Source organism: Talpa europaea (genome assembly GCF_964194135.1).
Source record: "Talpa europaea genome assembly, chromosome: 14".
In the NCBI taxonomy this organism is placed as follows: Eukaryota; Metazoa; Chordata; class Mammalia; order Eulipotyphla; family Talpidae; genus Talpa; species Talpa europaea.
Genome location: NC_140082.1, coordinates 55021940 through 55042020, shown reverse-complemented (window position 1 = coordinate 55042020; position 20081 = coordinate 55021940). Strand labels below are relative to the sequence as shown.

Sequence of the window (20081 nt, the reverse complement as noted above, 5' to 3'; positions counted from 1 at the left end):
TTTTCAATATGCCATTGATGTCATTTCTAGGAATTTCCATTCTGTGACATTTCCCTGAGCTTTCTCTAAAGCCGTTCATAGCTCAAGCGACCCATCCTCATTAGCACAGGATTGGACGCACTTCTGGATCATTTATCTTTAAGTTTAATGTTCTCAAAATACTTCTGTAAGTACCTCTGTGCACCTCATTGAGGGAACCCAAATATAATGCATTGGAATCACAGTCCCAGGAATCAGAACATGTTATTGTGAATAGAGACAGTCTCTCCTGAGCTGCAGACACCCATTGGGCTCTCAGAACTTTGGGCCAATGTGAGTGTTTGCCCACAGACCAGCAGGGGGCGCTGTGGGACTACCCAGTGTTCTACACATACCAGGTTGTGAGGTCATTCATACCAAGGAGCTTGATCTAGGTCTAGGGCTTGTCCTCCCAGGTGGGAAATCAGCACTGTGTTCTTTCTTGTCTGGCACACCTGCTGAACAGGGACCTGTGTGTGGTGGCAGCAGGTGCTTCCTCCCTGGGTTTTCCCAGGGGTGAAGAAACCTTGCTCTTCCTGAGTTTGGTTGTGAGCTGAGCTCCAGCACCAGGCTCAGTGAGGGGCTGGGCAGTCACAGCTTGAAATACATTTGCATACACAGCCCCTCCTGGGGCAGAGGGTGGAGGAGAAAAGGAGTCCTGGGGCAGCCCAGCCCCATGAGTGGCTCAGGGAAGTGTGAGCACCATGGCCTGGACCCCTCTCCTGCTTGTTCTCTTCTCACTCTGCACAGGTAACTGGAGTTGGGGCTGGGAAGTGCCCTGGGAAGATGCATGGGCCCCAGATAAGTCCTCTTGTTTCTCTTGCCCAGCATCATCATCTCTGTGTCTCTCCTTCTTCCAGGATCCTGGGCCCAGTCTGTGTTGACTCAGCCACAGTCAGTCTCTGGGAACCTGGGCCAGAGGGTCACCATCTCCTGCACTGGAAGCAGCTCCAACATCGGGGGTGGTAATAGTGTGTACTGGCTCCAACAGGTCCCAGGAACAGCCCCCAAACTCCTGATATATGGTAATGACAAACGGCCCTCAGGGGTCCCTGATCGATTCTCTGGCTCCAAGTCTGGCAGCTCGGGCACCCTGACCATCACTGGGCTCCAGCCTGAGGACGAGGCTGATTATTACTGCTTAAGTTGGGACAGCAGTCTGAGTGGTCCCACAGTGCTCCAGGCCTGTGGGGAAATGAGACAAAAACCCTTTTTCTCTTCAGCCAAGAGCAGGCATCTCTGGCAGCTGCTGCTGAGACTCAGCCTGGGGCTCTGCTTCTTCTCTGTTGCTGTCCTAGCCCAGGCTCCTCCAGGGCACCCCCTGGGGGCAGGCCCCTCCCTCCCTCTGTCCTCAGAGTCACTCCCAGCAGCACATCCCTAGGTGAGGGGTCTTCAAGAAAAGAAAATTTCCTTTGCCTCAGAAATAGTTTACTTCTAAGATGGTTTGAATTCATTTATTTTCTTTGAGTTTTCAAGATGAGAAAGAAACCTTGGCCTGTGAACCTGTCAAGGGGCCTCAGTACTGACTTGGCTGCTCTGGAAGGATTGGCCAGTACAGTTGTTGTGCGCAAGGTCAGCAGACTCGGGGAGCATAGCCTCCAAAAACTCAAAAACTGCCGATGCAAAACAAAAGGGAGTTATTTCAGACTCAAGTCCGGGCTCAGGGCACCTACCAAAGCAGTGGCAGATAGGGAGAGCCCTGAACAAAGGAAGCAGGGGTCTTTTAATAAGGTTAAATTATGCTGGCAGTTACTCATTGGCTTCAGGATGCGTTCTCCAACTTTGCCTGGCTATCATTCTAAGCTGACTGGCCTGGTGAGATGCAGCTCCAGCCTGTAGCTCCAATTACAGCAAGTTCGCCCTCATTGGTGGCCAAGGGTGAGGGTGGAGTGAGAGTCCAAACTGTCAAAACTATCTCTGGAATGCAGTCTTACCATGGACAGCAAAACCTAAAATTCTAAAATGGCAGTTACACACAAAATGACAAAGCAGTGGCTAAGAATACTTATGCTTGGTTCCACACCGTTTGCACCTGTTTTATTATTTGCTTAATTGAAAGAAAGGACTTTTTTTGTGTGATTTCCATCTCTCTCTGAGTTGGTCATACAGGAAATAACAACAAATAAAATTATTAAAAAGGTAAAAAACTTTTCTCCTGAGATAAACATCCTTGTGAATATTAGAATTACCTAATTCACAACAAGCAAAAATGAAAACAACCAAAACTTTTCACCTGGATGTTTGTAACAGCTTTATGCATCCCAACATCCCACCCTCCACCCCAGGAAAAAACACAGGTGTCTCCTGTAGGTTGTACTTTTAGGGCAAACTGAGAGGAATGAACTATCAGTCACAAGCATGGATGTTACTTTCAAATGGGTATTTCTTACAAAAGAATCATGTCTATAACATTACATAAAGCAGTTTGTCATTCTATCACAACCTGTAAAAGGCACACTCTAGTGATGGGGAAAGCTGAGTGAAGACAGGCATGGGATGAGGGGCAGGGGTGAGTAGGTGAAGCACAGCCATGTTGGCTTGAATGCCAGAGAGAGGAATCCAGTGAGTGCTTTCCACACAGCGAAGGTCATCCGCTGTGGCGTTGCCAGCACTCGTGGGAAACTGTCATCATAACAGAAGCTAAATGTGCAGATTCAAGCAACCCAGCAAGTCAGGGTCCAGGATGGAGCAAAAATGTGACCGGCCTCCTGCCTGCAGGATGGACCATGAACCCACCTCCCTAAGTGTGAGGAGGAAGCTGCTGACTTGGCAAACTGGAATCCTGGAGACTGTGAAGAGGAGGGAGGAACGTGTCCTGGAGCACCTGCGCTCACAGATGAGGCTGTCCCTGGGGCCTGGTCTGGGATTGCATGTTTCCGGGCTTGCATGGCAATTTAGTGATGAAGCAAATGGCTGTGAGTGGAAGAGCCAGAGCTCTCTCTCTAGGACTGGAAGGTCACTGCACACCCGGGGAAGAGCTGGACTAGCCCGGGGAGCCCTGATGTGGTGTGGAGTGTCAGTGTGAGGCCATGTTTAGCTTCATGAGACAGATGGTTCAGGAATATTTACAGATATGTACACACACCTGGATAGGATGGTTACACAGATATTAATTCTATTTCAATTAAACTTTAGACTTGAATTCAACAGGTATGTTTTGAAAATATGCTACTGTTACCCTGTTATACAGTGAAATATTTTTTAAAATAGGTATCTATTATCGAAGTCCGGATTAGTGATTTATTATATACTGTCTGTGCTGTCAGATAAGAGAGAAATCATGCCTGGTGTCTCGATATTGGTTTGTAAAATCTCTCTCCAACATAAGAGGAGGAATTCTTTAGAGATGGTGATTCTCAGAAGAAGGAAGAATCACACATGATGAACATGTTGCAGCCCGGTATACCATAGAATAAAGAACCATGCAAACAAACACAGCTCATACATGTGCACACCTGCTAACTAAGATTGTTCAGGAGCACCTGAGCCAGGGTGCAGGGCTGCCAGGGGCAAAACTAAACTGTTTGTGCAAACACGCACTGGAGAAGTGTTAGGTTATAAGACAAAGCATAACACAGTTATTCATGACCATCTTGCTAAAATGGTGAAATCAGTAACAGATGGGAGGTGGGGGAGAAAGAGACAAACTTTCTAAGAAGAACAGTGTCCAACAATAAATGTGAAAACATGACCCTGATGGACATGATCAGCAGAACCCCACATGCTGAATGTGGACACACATCAGAACAGGGGACTCTGACACTGTCACAGCCAGAAGGAGCCCAACGGAGCTCGGTGACACGTTGTAGGCAGGGAACCTGGCTGAGACCTTAGAGCAGAATATGCTATTCAGCAAAGAGTAAGGAAATCTTTATACAATGTGGCAATGGTTAGGCTTTGTGCTCTGTTCCGGACAGTTCTTGTTATGACACCCCTCCCCCCCAAAAAAAATATCTTTGCATAAGAAGTGATCTTAACTGAAAAAGGGATGCTGACATACTCTTAGTGAAGATGAGGTCTGTAGTGGGGTTCCCTGGTGTAGTGGGACTGGAGCCCTTTAAAAGGGACCCTTGAGCAGAAACTCGCATACAAGGAGACTTCAGGTGAGGTTGGAGTCCTGCTGCCTCAGGTGAAAGAACTCCAGGTAGCCAGGCCAGAGGTCAGGGCCAGATCCCTCCAGGCTGCCATGGGGTCAAGCAGGTGCAGGCAGAGCCCAGGAGAGTGAGCTGTGCCAGGTGTCCAGGTAGGAGAGTGGCAGTAGGGAGGCTAGGGGAGCATCTGCCATGTGGGGAGGGGATCGTGAGCCCCCAGATCTTTATGGAGGGGTGACTGTCCTCAGCCTCACTCTCAGGTGTCACTGTGCTTGGCCAGGTCTACAGGTGGGCAGGAAATCATGGGGTCCTGAGGCCCATAGAATGGCTGTACAGGGGTGGGAGTCACCTGGACATCAGGAAAAGGTGACTTGTGGGGGCTGAGGTCGTGGAGCCCAGAGTACCTCCCAAAGAGGGGTGAGGGCAGGGGATGTGCCACCTACAGGAAACAGATACTTCATGGGGTATGTCTTGAAGTCTCTGTGCCCCAGTGTTATGGACACAATTACAGACACCATGGCCTGGCAGGACAAGCAATGGAGACCCCAGGCCCTCAGGAGAGTGGCAGATCCCAAGCACAGGATCAGCCTGGATCGGCTGAACTTCAGGTGGCTGAAAAATCTGTCAGAATGTAACATAGGTCATGCATTCATTTCATAACTTACAAATTATAAGTATAAATTACAGGTTCACCATCTAGAGAACATCAGGAAGGTGGTATTAAATGAAAACTGATTCCGGCAACGCTCTATGGTGGGGGTAGAGGGGAAGAGTTACAGGAAATTGTGTAATAACCTCTTAGGTGCTTATTCCTCAGAAATTTCTTGTAAACATTCCCCATTAGAGAGCCAGTCACTATCCAGGCCTGAGAAAAATCACAAAGATGTGGTAAATTAGAAACATAACTGACCACTTTGACCTTAATATTTTGTTAAAAGATTGTAGGACAGCTAAGTTTTAACCCACAACTTAGGGTTGGGAAGTGGCATTTAATCTCCAGGTACACGGTATTTCACCCCTACTCTGTGTCCTCTGCTCTCATCTTCCAATAAACCTGAATGTCCCCGACCAGGATCTCTTGCCAAGATTCTAGAACTTTCCATATAACTCACTCTCTCCTGTGCAGCACTGAAGCGGCACACACAGATTAGAATCGCCAGCACGTGGAGTCCAGGTCCATGAGGTCCTGTCACCCCTGCCGGGTGTCCAGACCCTACTGCCCACTCCCCTCAGCATCCTTGAGGTGCCTGCATCTCCTCTCAGCCCTGCTCTGGAAGGACCAGCATGTGACATTGTGGGTCCTCCTCTGTTGGTATCTTTTCACTACCAGCTCAGGAGCAGCCCATCTCCGGGAGCCCCGGTTTACTCTGCCATATATCCAGGCATCTGTCCTCAGCAACACAGTGCCCCCCCCACTCTCAGCATCAGTCTCCCCACTAGTCAACAATCTAACATTTAAGCCAGCAGGGAACTCCAGGCCATACCCCTTCCCTCCGCCCTAATGAGGAGAACTCTCAGGACTTGGGTACACAGAAGTCTAGAAAACACATGAGGTGATGCTTGATTGAGTGAAAGAAGGATGGGCTCCTGCGGACCAGCAGGGGGCGCTGAACTCTTCCCTGGGAGTTAACTGCAGGACAGGATCTTCCAGCTGGGTGCCCCCCGCTGCCTGGAGCACCTAGGGTTGGGCCCTTGGTTTCTTGTGGGGACTTAGCAGCCCTGCTCTGTATAGTTCAGGCCAAGTCCTCTGCCAAGAGCCTGTGTGTGGCAGTTGCTTCTTCCCGGTCCACCCACAGGGGAATCTACTCAGCAAATCCTCCTCCCTTTCCAAGGGACCCATGTGCTGCAAGTGCAGTGGTTAGAGGCAGTGGGTGGGACATATTTGCATGGACAGCCCCTCCCCTGTGAGGCCAGAGGGGAGAAGATAACAGAAGCCTGAAGCAGGGCAACTCCAGCTCTGTAGGGACCCAAGTGGCTGTGAGAACCATGTCCTAGACACCCCTCCTCCTCCTGCTCCTCTGTCACTGCACAGGTCGAGACAGGACTCAGAGACCCAGACTGTGTCTATCTTGAGGCATTCCCACTGGGCCCCACACGCATCTAGACTGATATTCATGTGTCTGTGTCTGCAGGTTCCCTCTCCCAGCCTGTGCTCACTCAGCCGCCCTCCCTCTCCACATCTCCTGGAGCAACAGCCAGACTCACCTGCACCCTGAGCAGTGGATTCAGTGTTGGCAGCTATACTATACGCTGGTACCAGCAGAAGCCAGGGAGCCCTCCTCGGTATCTACTGTACTACTTCTCAGACTCAGATAGGCACCAGGGCACCGGGGTCCCCAGCTGCCTCTCTGGATCCAGTGAGACCTCGGCCTATGCAGGCCTCCAGCTCGTATCGGAGCCACACCTGAGGATGAGGCCGACTACTACTGCAGTATATATCACGGAAACACAGACCCTTCACAGCACTCCATACCCAGGGGGAAGTGAGACAAAATCCTCCCCACTGCTCTGCTCTGCTCACAAAGGGAGCCTGAGAGGACCTTCCACACACACATGGGTGGGCTCTCACCCTGCACAGACAGCCTCACACGCATTCCTCAGCCCTGGGAGACCCTCATGGTCCGGGTGCCCAGAGAGAGGACTTCCTCCCACAATTGAACAGGTAAGCAGACCATTACTTAGGAAGTCGTGCATTATAATTAAATGTAAAGATGTTCGACAGTGTTAGTTACCTTGAAAATGCACCTGTAAATCATGAAAAGACACTAGTCTCCTGTCAGAGTGGCTCAGACTAAGCACAGTGACATCATCACAACCTGTCCAGGTGTAGGCAGCAGAGACTGTCACTCATTGCTAGTGGGAAGGCAAATGTCACCTTAAATCTTAAAACACTGTGGCAACTAAAGTCCTGTGTGAAACAATCCAGAAATCACAGTCTCTGTCTATTTCCTAAATCACTGACTTGTTACACACAGAGTATGCACTAATTTTTTTACTGATGAATTGAATTCTTTTATTTTAAATGATGGTTCTTAACTTTTTTTTATCATTTTATACATTTTATATCATTTTTCAGTTTTGCTCATAATATATTGCTGATTTATTCGATTGTGAGCATGTGAAAGCAACAAGTATGTCTTTAATTACGTGGTGGTTGACAACACTCACACATCCATGCAATGGAATTTGAGATCAATGAAAAACTTTTCGGGCTACAAAAGTGCAGACAAAAAGCTCACATGCATAGTTTTCATTAAAAATTCCAATGCAACAAGGCAGAGTTCTGAAAAGTGAGGGTGGGGGGAGGGGGAGGCACTGCATCCACCGGAGGACAGGGGTCTCCCCAATACATGAGCTGGGAGCTCCTGTCTTCACTGTTCTAACACCTGCAGTGTTTTTCTGAGCTGGTGCCCGAAATCAACTGAAGGAGGGGCTTGCTCAGCCTCCTGAAAGGGGAAGATTTGCATGGAAACCTCCCACCCTGTGGATAAGGGTGACTCCTAAGGGAGGTGAGCTTAGTCTTGCCTGTGGAACTCAAGATGTAGAACCTGGACATCTCCACCATGGCCTGGGCTCAGTTTATTCTCACCCTGCTCGCTCTTTGCACAGGTGGTGCCAGCAGGGAAATCTGGGAGGGCACCGGGGTGAAACCCCAGATGATGACCTCTCCCTCCTTCCTGGAATCAGGGTCATATCGTTCTCGCTTAACTTGTGTTGCTCCTTTGCAAGTACATTGACCCAGTTTGAGCTGACTCAACCCTGCTCGGTGTCAGAGTCTGTGGGGCAGAAGGCAACCATCTCCTGTACCCCCAGCAGAGGCAACATTGCAAGCGCCTATGTGCACTGGTAGCAGCAGCACTGGGCAGCCCCCCAGCACTGTGACCTATGATGATGATGATCATAGACCTTAATGGGTTCCCGACAGTTTCTTTGGCTCCATCAACAGCTCCTCCAATGCCACCTCCCTGACCATCTCTGGGGCAGGCTGAAGATGAGTCCGATTACTACTGTCAGTCTTAGGATATAGCACCAATAAGCTCACAGTGCTCCAGACCCACTAGGACGTGAGATCAAAGGTCTCCAGAGCTGTGATCATTGATGATCTATGATGATCTATGATGATCCCTGATGATGATGATCATAGAGTAGACCTTAATGGGTTCTGACAGTTTTTTCTGGCTCCATCGACAGCTCCTCCAATGCCACCTCCCTGACCATCTCTGAGCTGCAGACTGAGGATGAGGCCAACTACTACTGTCAGTCTTAGATATAGCAACAATAAACTCAGTGCTCCAGACCTACTAAGTCGTGAGACCAAAAGTCTCCAGAGCCTCCCCGTCATGGGTGTGCCTCAACAGGACCCTGCAAGGAGAGCTGCTCTTTCCTGTAAATCCTGCTCCAAAGTGTGTTTAAGATCATGTGTTATGAGTCCCTCTACCATCTTTCCCTTAAGCCTACCCAACACACCCCCGCGACACACACATCTTGATGGATGGTTTCCTATTTCCTTTGCAATCACTTAAAAGAAATAGTTTATTTCATAAACATTGTGTCTGCACCTCAGCTCTACTGACAATGTGGAGTCATTCCTTGTGTGTGGAGGGCTGCTTTTCCAGGGAGGACATCGACAAGCCTCTGTGCTCCACACAGCACAAGCCAGTGAGGTCAGAGCCCGTGGCCTTATCCCATGGAGTCTTCTCTCAACCAGAGAGTGCAGTTTATGAAATTTGTGGATTTACTAAGGAAACATTCATGAAAAATCATTAGTAGGTACTATTTTTTATATAAATTTTAGAGGAGAAACCAGGAGCCCGATCAATAAAAATTAATAGATTAAATGTCATCAAAAGAATTCATTGTTCTTCATTTGAAATGCATTATAAGGAACACAATTAAATTACCTGAAGAAAATAAGATGAAGTCAAGTTTAATAGCGAGTAGCTGGAATCCATTTTTTTAAGTCACCTTGGCTTGGGAACACTGAAAGGAGGTGCCTGTTCTATGTTGCACTCCAGAGGAGGGACTTGACGCTTGCAGTGCCCTCCATGGGTGTATCAACAATATAAGGTGTCATTTCTGAGTATGTTTATATATTTACAGATCAGGATTCCTCAGAGATGAGAAAGTCAACAGTAGCCATGGGCAGCTGGGACACACTGTCTAGGAATCACCCCTGGTGTGTGACTGAGACAGTGACCTGGTAGCTGCAGACCCCAGCTGTGCTCAGAGCTGTGGCCACTGTGCCCTTGTGCATTGCAAGCAGCAGGGGGCGCTGTGGGGCTGCCCAGTGGTGCCCCCACCAGCTGTGCAGGGTGGATCATTCACTCAGAAGAGCCTGGACTAGGGGGCAGGTCTTGGGCGCCCTGGTGGGCTTTGTCAGCTGTGGCCTGGCACAGTCCCCTGGGCCGGGAACTGTGTGTGGTGTCAACAGGTGCTTCCTCCTAAGATTCTCCCAAGGGGTGAAGCAAACCTCCCTCATCCTCAGTGTGAAAGTGAACTGAGCTCCAGTCCCAGTGCAAGAGGGGGTCGGGCTGGGCCCTGGAAAGAACACAGTTTCCATGGACAGCCCCTCCTGGGCCAGAGCGTGGGAAAAAAAAGGAGGCCTGGGGCAGCCCTTCCACTGTGGGGCTCATGGGAAGAGGAACTAACAGGGGGCTGTGGGCACCATGGCCTGTTCCTGCTTCCTCCCTGTCCTCCTCTCTATTGTGCAGTAATTGGACATGGGGACGGGGGCAGGGACTTAAGAATATGCTCAGGGCCCTACTTTCTCCTCTTGTCTCTAGAGCCCAGGGTCACCAAATCTTCACCTCTCACAGTCCAGGATCCTGGGCCACTCTGTACTGGCTCAGCTACTTTCAGTGTCTGGGACACTGAGCCTGAAGGTCACCACCTTCTGCAGTGGAGGCAGTATCAACATCTGGAAACATGGTGTGTACTGGTACCAACAGCTCCCTGGAAGAGCTCCCAGGGAAGTAATATATGGCAATCACAAATGAACATCTGTGTCCCTGATTGATTCTCAGGATCCAGGTCTGGCAGCTCAGCCACCCTGACCATCACTAGGCTCCAGACTGAGGACGAGGCTGATTATTATTGCGCAAGTTGGGATGACAGTCTGGATGTTCATACAGCGCTACAGGCCTGTGGGGAAGAGAGACATAAGCCACCTTTCTCTTCAGCCAAGAGCAGGCACCCCTGGCAGCTGCTGCTGATGCTCAGCATGGGGCTCTTCTTCTTCTCTGCTGCTGCCCTGGCCCAGGCTGTTGCAGGGCAGCCCCTGGGGCAGGCCCCTCCCTCCTTCTGTCCTCAGAGTCACTCCCAGCAGCACATCCCTAGGTGAGGGTGTCTCAGTGGAAAGATAATCCTAGTCCTCTCAGGTTAGGGATGGTTATGTTCTGGCTGGTTTATATAATTTTGTTCTTATTAAATCAGAAGTAATGAATCATTTTCTGTGTCCCTGAATGTATCAGGGGACCTCACCCCACATGTTGTGCTTCCAGGATGGCAGCCCTGTTACTGCTGATGCTATTGTGTATCTGACTTTACCTAGTAGTGGTTATTTATGTCTATTTTCTGATTTTTGGTGAAGAGGGCACCTTCAATATGAAATTCAATATTAATATAAATGAGTCCAAGACACCCTGTCCACTGCAAATTCTGCCACGAGTGCACCATAATCAACGAAAAAACAGAAATCAGAAATCAAACAGAATCGGCACACTCTATTTATTACAGATTTAGAATAATCACCAAAACTATACAATCAAATTACATATGTGTTTATAGATATACACACATATAAACATTCCTACACACAGAGAGAGATATGTACTGAGAATTATATTGCCTAGAAAAAGAAAAATGAGAGAAATGTTAACAAATTGTGAGTTGCTAGTTGTGTCCTACTTTGAAGAAGCATAATTCTGTAGAGGGAAAAATTACCAGCAATGACAGGAATATAGAAAAAAAAGAAGAAAAATTGGAAATGTGAGCACTGGAAATTAGTTTTAGAGCACTGGGATTATTCTATGCTGATGTGGTGTGGATGAAATGACCCTATGGAAATCCAATAACACCTGGCAGCTGCAGCAGCAGGATGCTTCATGGGCCACAGACACACCCTGAGCCTTGCCGCTCCCAGCTCAGGAGCAGCCCGTCTCCTCTGGGCCAACAGGGCAGCCCCATTCTTCTGTCTGTCCAGCATCGTGTCCTCAGCTGCACAGCAGTCCCCACGCTCTCCTGTGTCATCTCCCCGTTAGTCCACCAACCTCACATTTAGGCCAAGCAAAGAGGACACCAGGCCCACCCCCCTCCCTCTCAGTGAGGGTCACTCTCAGAAGTTGGGTGCACAGGAGTCTAGGAAACAGCTGAGGGGGAAGTTTGGTTGAAGAAAGAAGACTTAAAGTTTCTCCTGGAGACCAACAAGGGGTGCCATAAAAACTTCCCTGGGTGTTTCTACAACACAGGATTTTACAGCTGGGCAGCCCTGCACTGAGAGGAAGGCCCCAGGGCTGGGCTTGGCTTCCTGTGGGGACTCAGCAGCCCTGTTCTCAATAGTCCAAGGGTCTGTGTGTGGACCTGGCATTAGCTTCTTCCCAGGCCCACGCATGGAGAAACCAGTACCTCGTACCCCCTTCCTGTCCAAGGACCACAGAAATTGAAAGTGCAGAGGGGAGAGGCAGTGGGTGGGACATATATGCATGGACAGCCCCTCCCTGTGAGGCAGTGGGGGAGGAGATAAGAAAGGTCTGAGGCACCTTGTTCAGAGCTGTGGGGCACCAAGTGGCTGTGAGCACCATGGCCTGGACCCCTCTCCTCATCCTGCTCTTCTGTCACTGCACAGCTAGAGACAGGACTCAGAGACCCAGAATGCCCCTATCCTGAAGCATTACCACGGGGCCCCACACCCATCCAGGACTGATCTTCATGTGTATGTGTCTGTGTCTGCAGGTTCCCTCTCCCTGCCTGTGCTCACTCAGCCACCCTCCCTCTCTGTGTCTCCTGAAGCCACAGCCAGACTCACCTGCACCCTGAGCAATGGATTCGGGGTTGGGGATTTCTGGATATGCTGGTACCAGCAGAAGCCAGGGAGCCCTCCCGGGTATCTCCTGTACTACTGCTCAGAGTCAGATAAGCACCAGAGCCCCAGAGTCCACAGCCACTTCTCTGGATCCAGTGATACCTCGGCCAATGCGGGGTTCCTGCTCTTCTCGGGACCTCAGCCTGAGGACACGGCTGACTACTACTGTGCTACGTGGCATGGAAACTCAAAGACCTCACAGTGCTCCAGACCCAGGGGGAAGTGAGACAAAAGACTCCCCATGGCTCTGCTCTGCTCACAAAGGGAGCCTGGGGGGACCTTCCACACCCACATGGGTGGGCTCTCACCCTGCACAGACAGAGCCTCATACACATTTTCAGCCCTGGGAGACCCTCAGGGTCTGGGTCTGTCCATGTCAGCCGGGACTTGGGCCCACAGCGCCCATCACTTGATGCCCCATGTTCAGTTCTCAACTCTGGGGAGGACTTAATCTTTGACTCCTCATCTTTGAATGGCCGGTCAGGGATTGTCTCCTTCATAGGTTTGGAGGATTAAATTATGTCATCATGTGAATTATTTCATGTGTGGCCCCCACAGCTGCCAAATTCATTGTCCCCACTCACCCACCTGTTCTAGGAGCAGACGCCCCAGGATGGCCTCTTCCCAATCCTCCTTGACTCCTGCTCTTTCCCTTCCCCCCGTTCCATGACTTACCCGTCAAGGCAGGGAATGTAAAGAGAACTGGTTTTCATTCGAAAAAATGGATTAAAACCCAGGATCTATCAGATACAGGACGGTCGTGATGGACAGTGTGTGAATCTCTGGGTGTCAGCGCGGGTGTCTGCAGCCCAGACACGGGTTCTCCCCTCTCTCCCTGGGGATGGGGACACAGGACATGGAGACACACGTGGCCCAGTGTGGTGATAAGATTGGACAGTGCTGACCCCATCCTGACCACAAATGCCCACTGGGCTCTCCTCTCACAAAGGCCCAGGCCCCTCTATTGTGCCGAGAACGTAAAAGTGAATCCCAACCACTCGGACATTGTTGAGTCCAGGGGAGAAGCCCTGTGGGTGCAGACATGAGCAGAGTTGGACATTTTTGCAGATTTCAATGATGTTCTCATCCAACCCATGGGGCCCTAGGGGCTGCCAACTGTGCTAAGCGGGCAAGGAGAGATGAAGACCCGCAGACTGTGCATCTGTGAAAAGAAGGGGAAAGCAGTGTGTCCTCCAGAACTTTGTCTTCAGTGCCCTCCTGTGTGTGATGCGGGGAGGGTGGGGGTGGAGAAAACTCTCAGGTGTTAGAGCTTCGTTTGAGTGACATAGAATATTCTGCAAAAGAAATGAGGTTTCTTATGATTCCAGTTCACTTGTTTCTATTCCATGTTCATGTCTCATTTCAACTCTTCATAGTATTTATTTATTATGGGCTCTGATAAATTTCCTTCTGGCTCATACTCTCTACACTCATCTCCTTCTCCTCAGAATTTTCTGTTTTCTCGTGACTTGTGATGATGGAATCTGTAGAGCACCCCAGGGCTCCTTCCTCTTCCTGCCTGATTGGTGGGGCCTCCTTTACAGCAGGGGCTCACACCTTGCCTCTTGGTTTCTTCTGGAGAAGACAGAGGCCTCGCCTCCATTCTCTCCATGCAGAGCCCACTCACCCCATGTTATTCTTTTATTTTTTAAGATTTGTTTATTTATGAATACTAGAACTTGGGTACAGGCTAGAGGTGTGGGGCCTGAGAGGATCCACCAGAGACAGAGTGAGGAGTTGAACAGGAGGATCTACTGAAACACACTGCTGAAGTAGTAGTAGATGAGTCAGAAGAGGTGTGCTGCGCCATGTGGGTAGCTCCCTGGCTGGGGATCAAACTCGTGCTGCAGCAGCTGTGTTCAGTTTCATAGGTTGCATCCTAACCCCTTGCGCCACCAGGGAGGCCCTGACCCTATGACATTCTACACCTCCAATGACACGGAGTAGCTCCGTTTGTCACAGGCCCTTTGTGTAGGAGGGATGTTTATATGCAGTGAGCTGAGGCTGCTGTGCAGACACCTTGGCTATGGGTCTGGAATGTGAGGGGTGTTGGTTGGGAAGGTTGAGCCCTGAGCACCAGCACTGGCCCAGGTGTCTCCTGCACCACAGGGCGCTGTGTCTGGGCCCTGATCAATCCCTGCCAGCTGAGAGCTGTGAGAGCTCCCCTTGTCCTGCAGAGGTCCCCCCCCCTTTCCAGGTGTGACCCATTTCATACCACTTCTAGTCTCTCTTTACTTATCTGGATCCTGGCTTAAGTAGAGGAGGGGCTTGTACAACCTTGAAAAAATAGATCTTCATGGAGATCTCTCACCTTCAGTGTCGCGGGAAAGAAATACATTTCATGGTTGAGGTCACAAATCAGATCAGGGGCTCATCTCCACCATGAACTCATCTCCTCTCCTCATCTGCTTGCTCTCTGCACAAGAGCTGGCTGCAAGGAATTCTGGGAGCACACCTTCATGTCATCTGGGAGATGATGCCTACCCCCTGCCCAAGAGCAGTCATTTCTGCTGTTTCTTGTGCATTAGTTGGGGGACATTATAAATGTACGCGCATGCCAGAGCATAACCAGTGAAGTGATATGGTGCCTAGGATTTTTTTCTCATTCAGTGAGGAATGAGAATGAGGGATATAGAGGAAAGTTCAACAAGATGAGTCTTACTGACAATGGTTCAGGTGGGATGTTAAGTGAAGTGAGTTTTTGATTATTCTGTATCCTTTGTGCTTCTATAAAATTGGCCTCATATATATTATCAATTCTCTAATCCTGCCTGTGATGAAGAGGGTACATCCTGCTGTGAAGAATTTTGTCCCTCAGACTTGACACCCTGTGTCTTCACCATGATCTCAAGCCAAGCCCTCCCCTTCCCCCCACAGAGGAAGTGTCTCCTTGGGGACCATAGGAGAGACAGGAGTCAGGAATGTGAAGCTAAGAGTATGAGTATGAGGGAAGCCAGATGTCTGAGAACAAGGAAGCGTTGTGAGGGGACAGGGTAGACCCTCTAGGCTCTGAGGGGAGGCAGGGGTTGGGGATCATGCCCAGAGCAGTGAGGTCCTAAAGGGTGTGAGCAGCTACTGATCTGCCTGAAGTGAAGGAGGAGGATCCTCCAGAATGATGAAGAGTGAATGCGAGATCACAGGTACTTTTTCAAGATGCCTGACTCTAGAAGTTGGGGACGTTTGCAAGATGAAAAGGGGTGTGATGAGGAAATGGGATGTGTTTTCTGAATTCAACTCTCCACACATTCCCAGAATCTATGATAACATTAAACCTTTACATTATTTTTTACTAAACTACAATAGAGAGAATAACATACAGGGATGAAAATTTTATTTAAAATAAAAAGTGCATGTGATCTAAGACAAAATTTTGACAAAATACATGATACAGACAGGCAAAAATTAAATCTTAAGATTATGAACTGCATATGGCACTTAGAGCAATATTTTACAGTCTCCACTGGGGTGACGTTTCCAACGCCTTTTATTAAACAGTCACTGAATCAATTCTAACCAGCAAACAAAATTATTTGCGTTACAAGATACTTTGAAACATTTGCTGAATTACCCACTTTTGATTATGCCATTGAGTTTATTCTTAGAAATTCCCATTCTGTATTTGTTACCTGAGCTTCCTCCCAAGCCCTGCACCAGCTCCAGTGCCCACCCTCTGTGGCACCTGAGTGGATGCACATCTGGATCCAATTTTTTACCTTTTTGTATAAAGTACTCATAATAGGTCTCTATGTTTTTTTCTGCTTCCATGACAGTAACCAAATGCAATGTATGGGAATCACAGTCCCTAGGAATCACAACTGCAGGTGTGAATAGACAGTGTATTGTGAGCAGCAGACATCAGCTGAGCTCTTGGGCTATGGGCCATGGTGACTGTGTGCCCTGACACCAGCAGGGGGCGCTGTGGGACTGCCCAGTGTTCTATACACAGTAACCCTGGGAGCACATTCAGACTAAGGAGCCTGGATGTAGGTCTATGCCCTGTGGTCTAGATGGTTACATGTCCTGTCTGGCCAGGCTCAGTCCCCTGAGCAGGAACCTGTGTGTGCCCTTTGCAGGTGCTTCCTCCCAGGCCTCTCCGAAGGAGAGGGTGTAAGCTGAGCTCTAGCACCAGGGCTCAGGGACAGGCTGGGAGTCCCTGGATGAACCATGTATGGACAGTCTCGCCTGTGGCAGACGGTGGAGAAGTAAAGGAGGCCTGGGGCAGGTCAGCTCCAGCTTCAGAAGGAAACTAGATGCTGTGAGCATCATGGCCTGGACTCCTCCCCTCCTTGTGCTCCTCTCTCATTGCACATGGGACTGGATATGGGGCCAAGGTCAGGACCCTGGGAAATGCATGGGACCCCACCTCTTTTTGTTGTCTCTAGAGCCCAGCATCACCATCTCTGTATCTCACCCACTTCCAGGATCCTGGCCCAGTCTCTGCTGACTCAACTGCCTTCCATGTCTGGATCCCTGGGCCAGAGGGTCACCATCTCCTGCACTGGAAGTAGCTCCACATCAGTGCAGGTTATGCACCAATAGCTCCCAGGAACTGCCCCAGAACCATTGATCAGGGGTCCCTGATCCATTCTCTGGCTCCAGGTCTGGCAGCTCAGCCACCCTGACCATCACTGTGCTCCCGTCTGAGGACGAGGCTGATTATTGCTGCTCAAGTTGGGATGACAGTCTGGATGGTCCCACAACGCTCCAGGCCTGGGAGGAAGTGAGACAGAACGTTTAGGGTTGAAACTGCTCTCTGGAGTCCAACTCTTTCTGAAAGCAGCCATCTCCTAACTGTCTTAAACAGCATACCCTGTTTGCTGAGGACCCAAGAAGAGTTTCCTTCTCTGAGGGAAGGCAGAGTCGGCAGCTGCAAGCTCAGTTTGCGTCTCCTTGTTCTCATCAGAAAGGAGCTCAGGGAGAGGGTTTCAGAGCGCAGTTGCCAGGGAAGGACAGCTCAGGACTCGCTATTTTCTTTGTAAAGACTTCATTGAATTCCCTCTTCAAACCTGTTCTCATTGTATCAGAAAGAAAGAGACTGGGAAGATTGGTAATATTTCTTGACTTGACACTTGACACCTTCATCAACGATTCTGTTTTTAATTTCCTGAAGGCTCCCATGAGCACCTTCACACTGTGCTCCAGCTCTTCACAGACAACATCTAACACACCACGTGTGGGAAGGCCACTCAGGCATGAATTACCCTCTGATCCTCTACATCCTCACGTGTACCCGAACCCCAGCATTAAGGCCAGCACAGAGATGCGATGCCATCAGCATTTCCTTTCTTTCTGTATATCCCTCCTCCTCCTCATTTATTTCTACGGTGATCTGAAGCACGTCTGTGTCACACTGCAGCGAAGGCTACTCCAGGCGGCACGACGTTGGGTCCAGGCCCCAGGGCCAGCTGGTTTCATCTGCCCCTAGCGGGAAGTCAAGCCAGGAAGGCATCAGGCAGATGCAGGTGTCTGAGCCTTCACGCAGGGGGAGGCTGCTGAGAGTCCAGCCAAACATGGCCACGGCCTGGGAAATAAGGAGGTTGTGCCCATAGCCCGGCCACCCACACCCCTGGCCCAACAGCTACCACCCAGAGACACCCACCTCCAAGTCCACTCCCCATCGCATACCACACCTCTAGAAGCCTCCACCGGATGTGCTTCATTTTTTTAGCAAGGGACTTTGATAGCACACCCCTAAATTGTCAGCCTGTGGAGATCTGTATGTGCATTTCTTGCCACCTATGAAGACATTTGAGGGTGTTGCCTTCATGATGTTCTCTTGCGGACTTCAGACCACGTGGCAGTACACATGGCCAACGGAAGCTGAGTGTACCGAGTGGATATGAGTGACTGGTGACCGAAACCCAGGTACTGTTTTGCTGACAGTACAAGTTATGATCGGGAGAGAGAGGAAGCTCGACAGCCTGAATTCTGGTCTCATGTCCTAAATGGAAGTGACGGCCTCACACAAATGACTTTGCTGGTATCAGTTGCCTACTTTTTGGGGTACATTCCATGGCAACAAGACACCTAGATTTATTATATAGTTATAATAGCAGGGGCCTCCCCTGGTGGCGCAGCGGTTGAGTGCTGGGCTGCGAGGTTGCCCGCAGCCTCTGCAGTGCCAGCTCTTTCCTGGCTGCCGGAGAGGGTCCCACAAAAAAAAAAAAAAAAAAAGAAAAAGAAAAGAAAGAAGAAATAATAGCAAAGAATGGCTTTAAAGTGTTATTTCCACTTACGGTATAAATTTATACTTCTCAGTATATAATCTGCAGAGGAAAATTTAAATTATAGTCAAATATATTGATTTGTGTGGACAGATTATACTTAGGGTTGTATGTTCGAACAGGGTGGTGGGTACTTTTGTGCAACTGGAATGCATCATATTTGCGTTGATAGAGTGTAAGAGCTGGGCACCTCTCTTTACTTTGCAGGTCAAGCATGCTATCTGGGTGCCACTGTAGAGGGACAAGGTGCTCAGGGGCTGGCTGGGGGCAGCTGAGACAGCACAAGCCCTGCCTTCCCTGATGAAGGAGGCCCCACAGAGGAGTCCCTGAGGGAGAGCATCCCTCCAGGATATCCAGGGACCTTTGCCAAATTCTGGCCTTGGCAAGACTCATATCTCAGTCATGGGTTTCACGTACTGCCTCGCCTCTGCACACTAGCTCCATCGGCCCTGCTGTGTAGGAGGGGGACAGAGACTGGGGCCAGGTCCACTAAATAGGACCACCTCCTGTGGCCTCAGCAGGAGGTCTCATCCAGGGAACAGAGGGGGGAACTGCATGAAAAGTCCCTCTCTCAGTAACATACAGTTTCATGAGGGAAGATGAGGACTCCGGCAGATCCAGAGATACTGGGGTGCAGAGCCCTGGGTTGGCTGCACCCATATCCTACTCATGTTTCTCGCTTTCTAAAAAGATGGCAGACTTGGAGGGGGAGCAGAGGGCTTATTTACTCTCTGCCTTGCCTCATATACAAGTGTGTTGTCACGGGGCAATTTTGAAGGAGACTTGGCATGACACACCAGACCCCTGACCCATCAACACCCCACCATCTTTGGGCTCCTTTCTTGCAATGTCTTCCCCAACCTGAAATGAATCTGAGGATTGTGATGCTGAGAAGCCACACTCCAAAACAAAATCAAAATAGATAAGGACTTGAATGTAAGACCTGAAATCTGAAAACACATAGAGCAAATCAAACTCCATACACCAGACTTAGTGGTATCTTTGTGCATCTGTCTCAGACAGGAAGGGAAATAAGAGCAAAAATAATCAAAAGGAGCAACCTGGAACTCAAAACCTTCAGCAAAGGGAAAGGAAACATCAAAGCAAAAAGGTAACTATGGGATGGGAGAAAATAACTACAAATTTCATATCTGACCTGGGATTATCCAAAATATATATAAACTATATATATATATATAAAGAATAAATATAAAAAGAATACACAAAAACAACAACAAAAACCAAAAATCGGATTTTAAATTGGAGAGGTCTTAATACACAATTCAAGAAAGAAGACATGCAGATGGCCAACAGGCTCATGAAAACATGTTCACCCTCCCTTATTGTTAGGGAAAGGCATATCAAAATCACAATGACATATCATCATACACCTGGTAGAATTGCAAGTATTATAAAATCTAGAAATAGGCATGATGGGGATGTAGAGAAAAGGGAAACTTCATCCACTAATAGTAGGGATGTGAATTGGAACAGCCTCTAAGGAAACTGTATGGAGGTTTCACCAAAAAAGATATTTCTATGGAAATTACATACCATAGGACACAGCTATTCCACCTTTGGATATTTAATTTTAGAAAGCCTAACTGTAAAAGATATAGGAATCCTTACATTCACTGCAGCATTATCTATAATAGTCACTATGTTGAA

At 49.1% G+C, this 20081-nt stretch overlaps 1 protein-coding gene across 1 annotated transcript; it reads left to right on the top strand.

The window, feature by feature from the left end:
- Window positions 1–722: 722 nt before the first annotated feature.
- On the top strand, window positions 723–12415 carry LOC311184181 (uncharacterized protein; the record flags this gene model as incomplete). Its single annotated transcript, XM_084254046.1, has 4 exons — window positions 723–768; window positions 879–1332; window positions 8301–8365; window positions 12060–12415. The coding sequence occupies 4 exons, from the start codon at window positions 723–725 to the stop codon at window positions 12413–12415; spliced, it is 921 nt and encodes a 306-aa protein (XP_084110172.1).
- Window positions 12416–20081: the final 7666 nt, after the last annotated feature.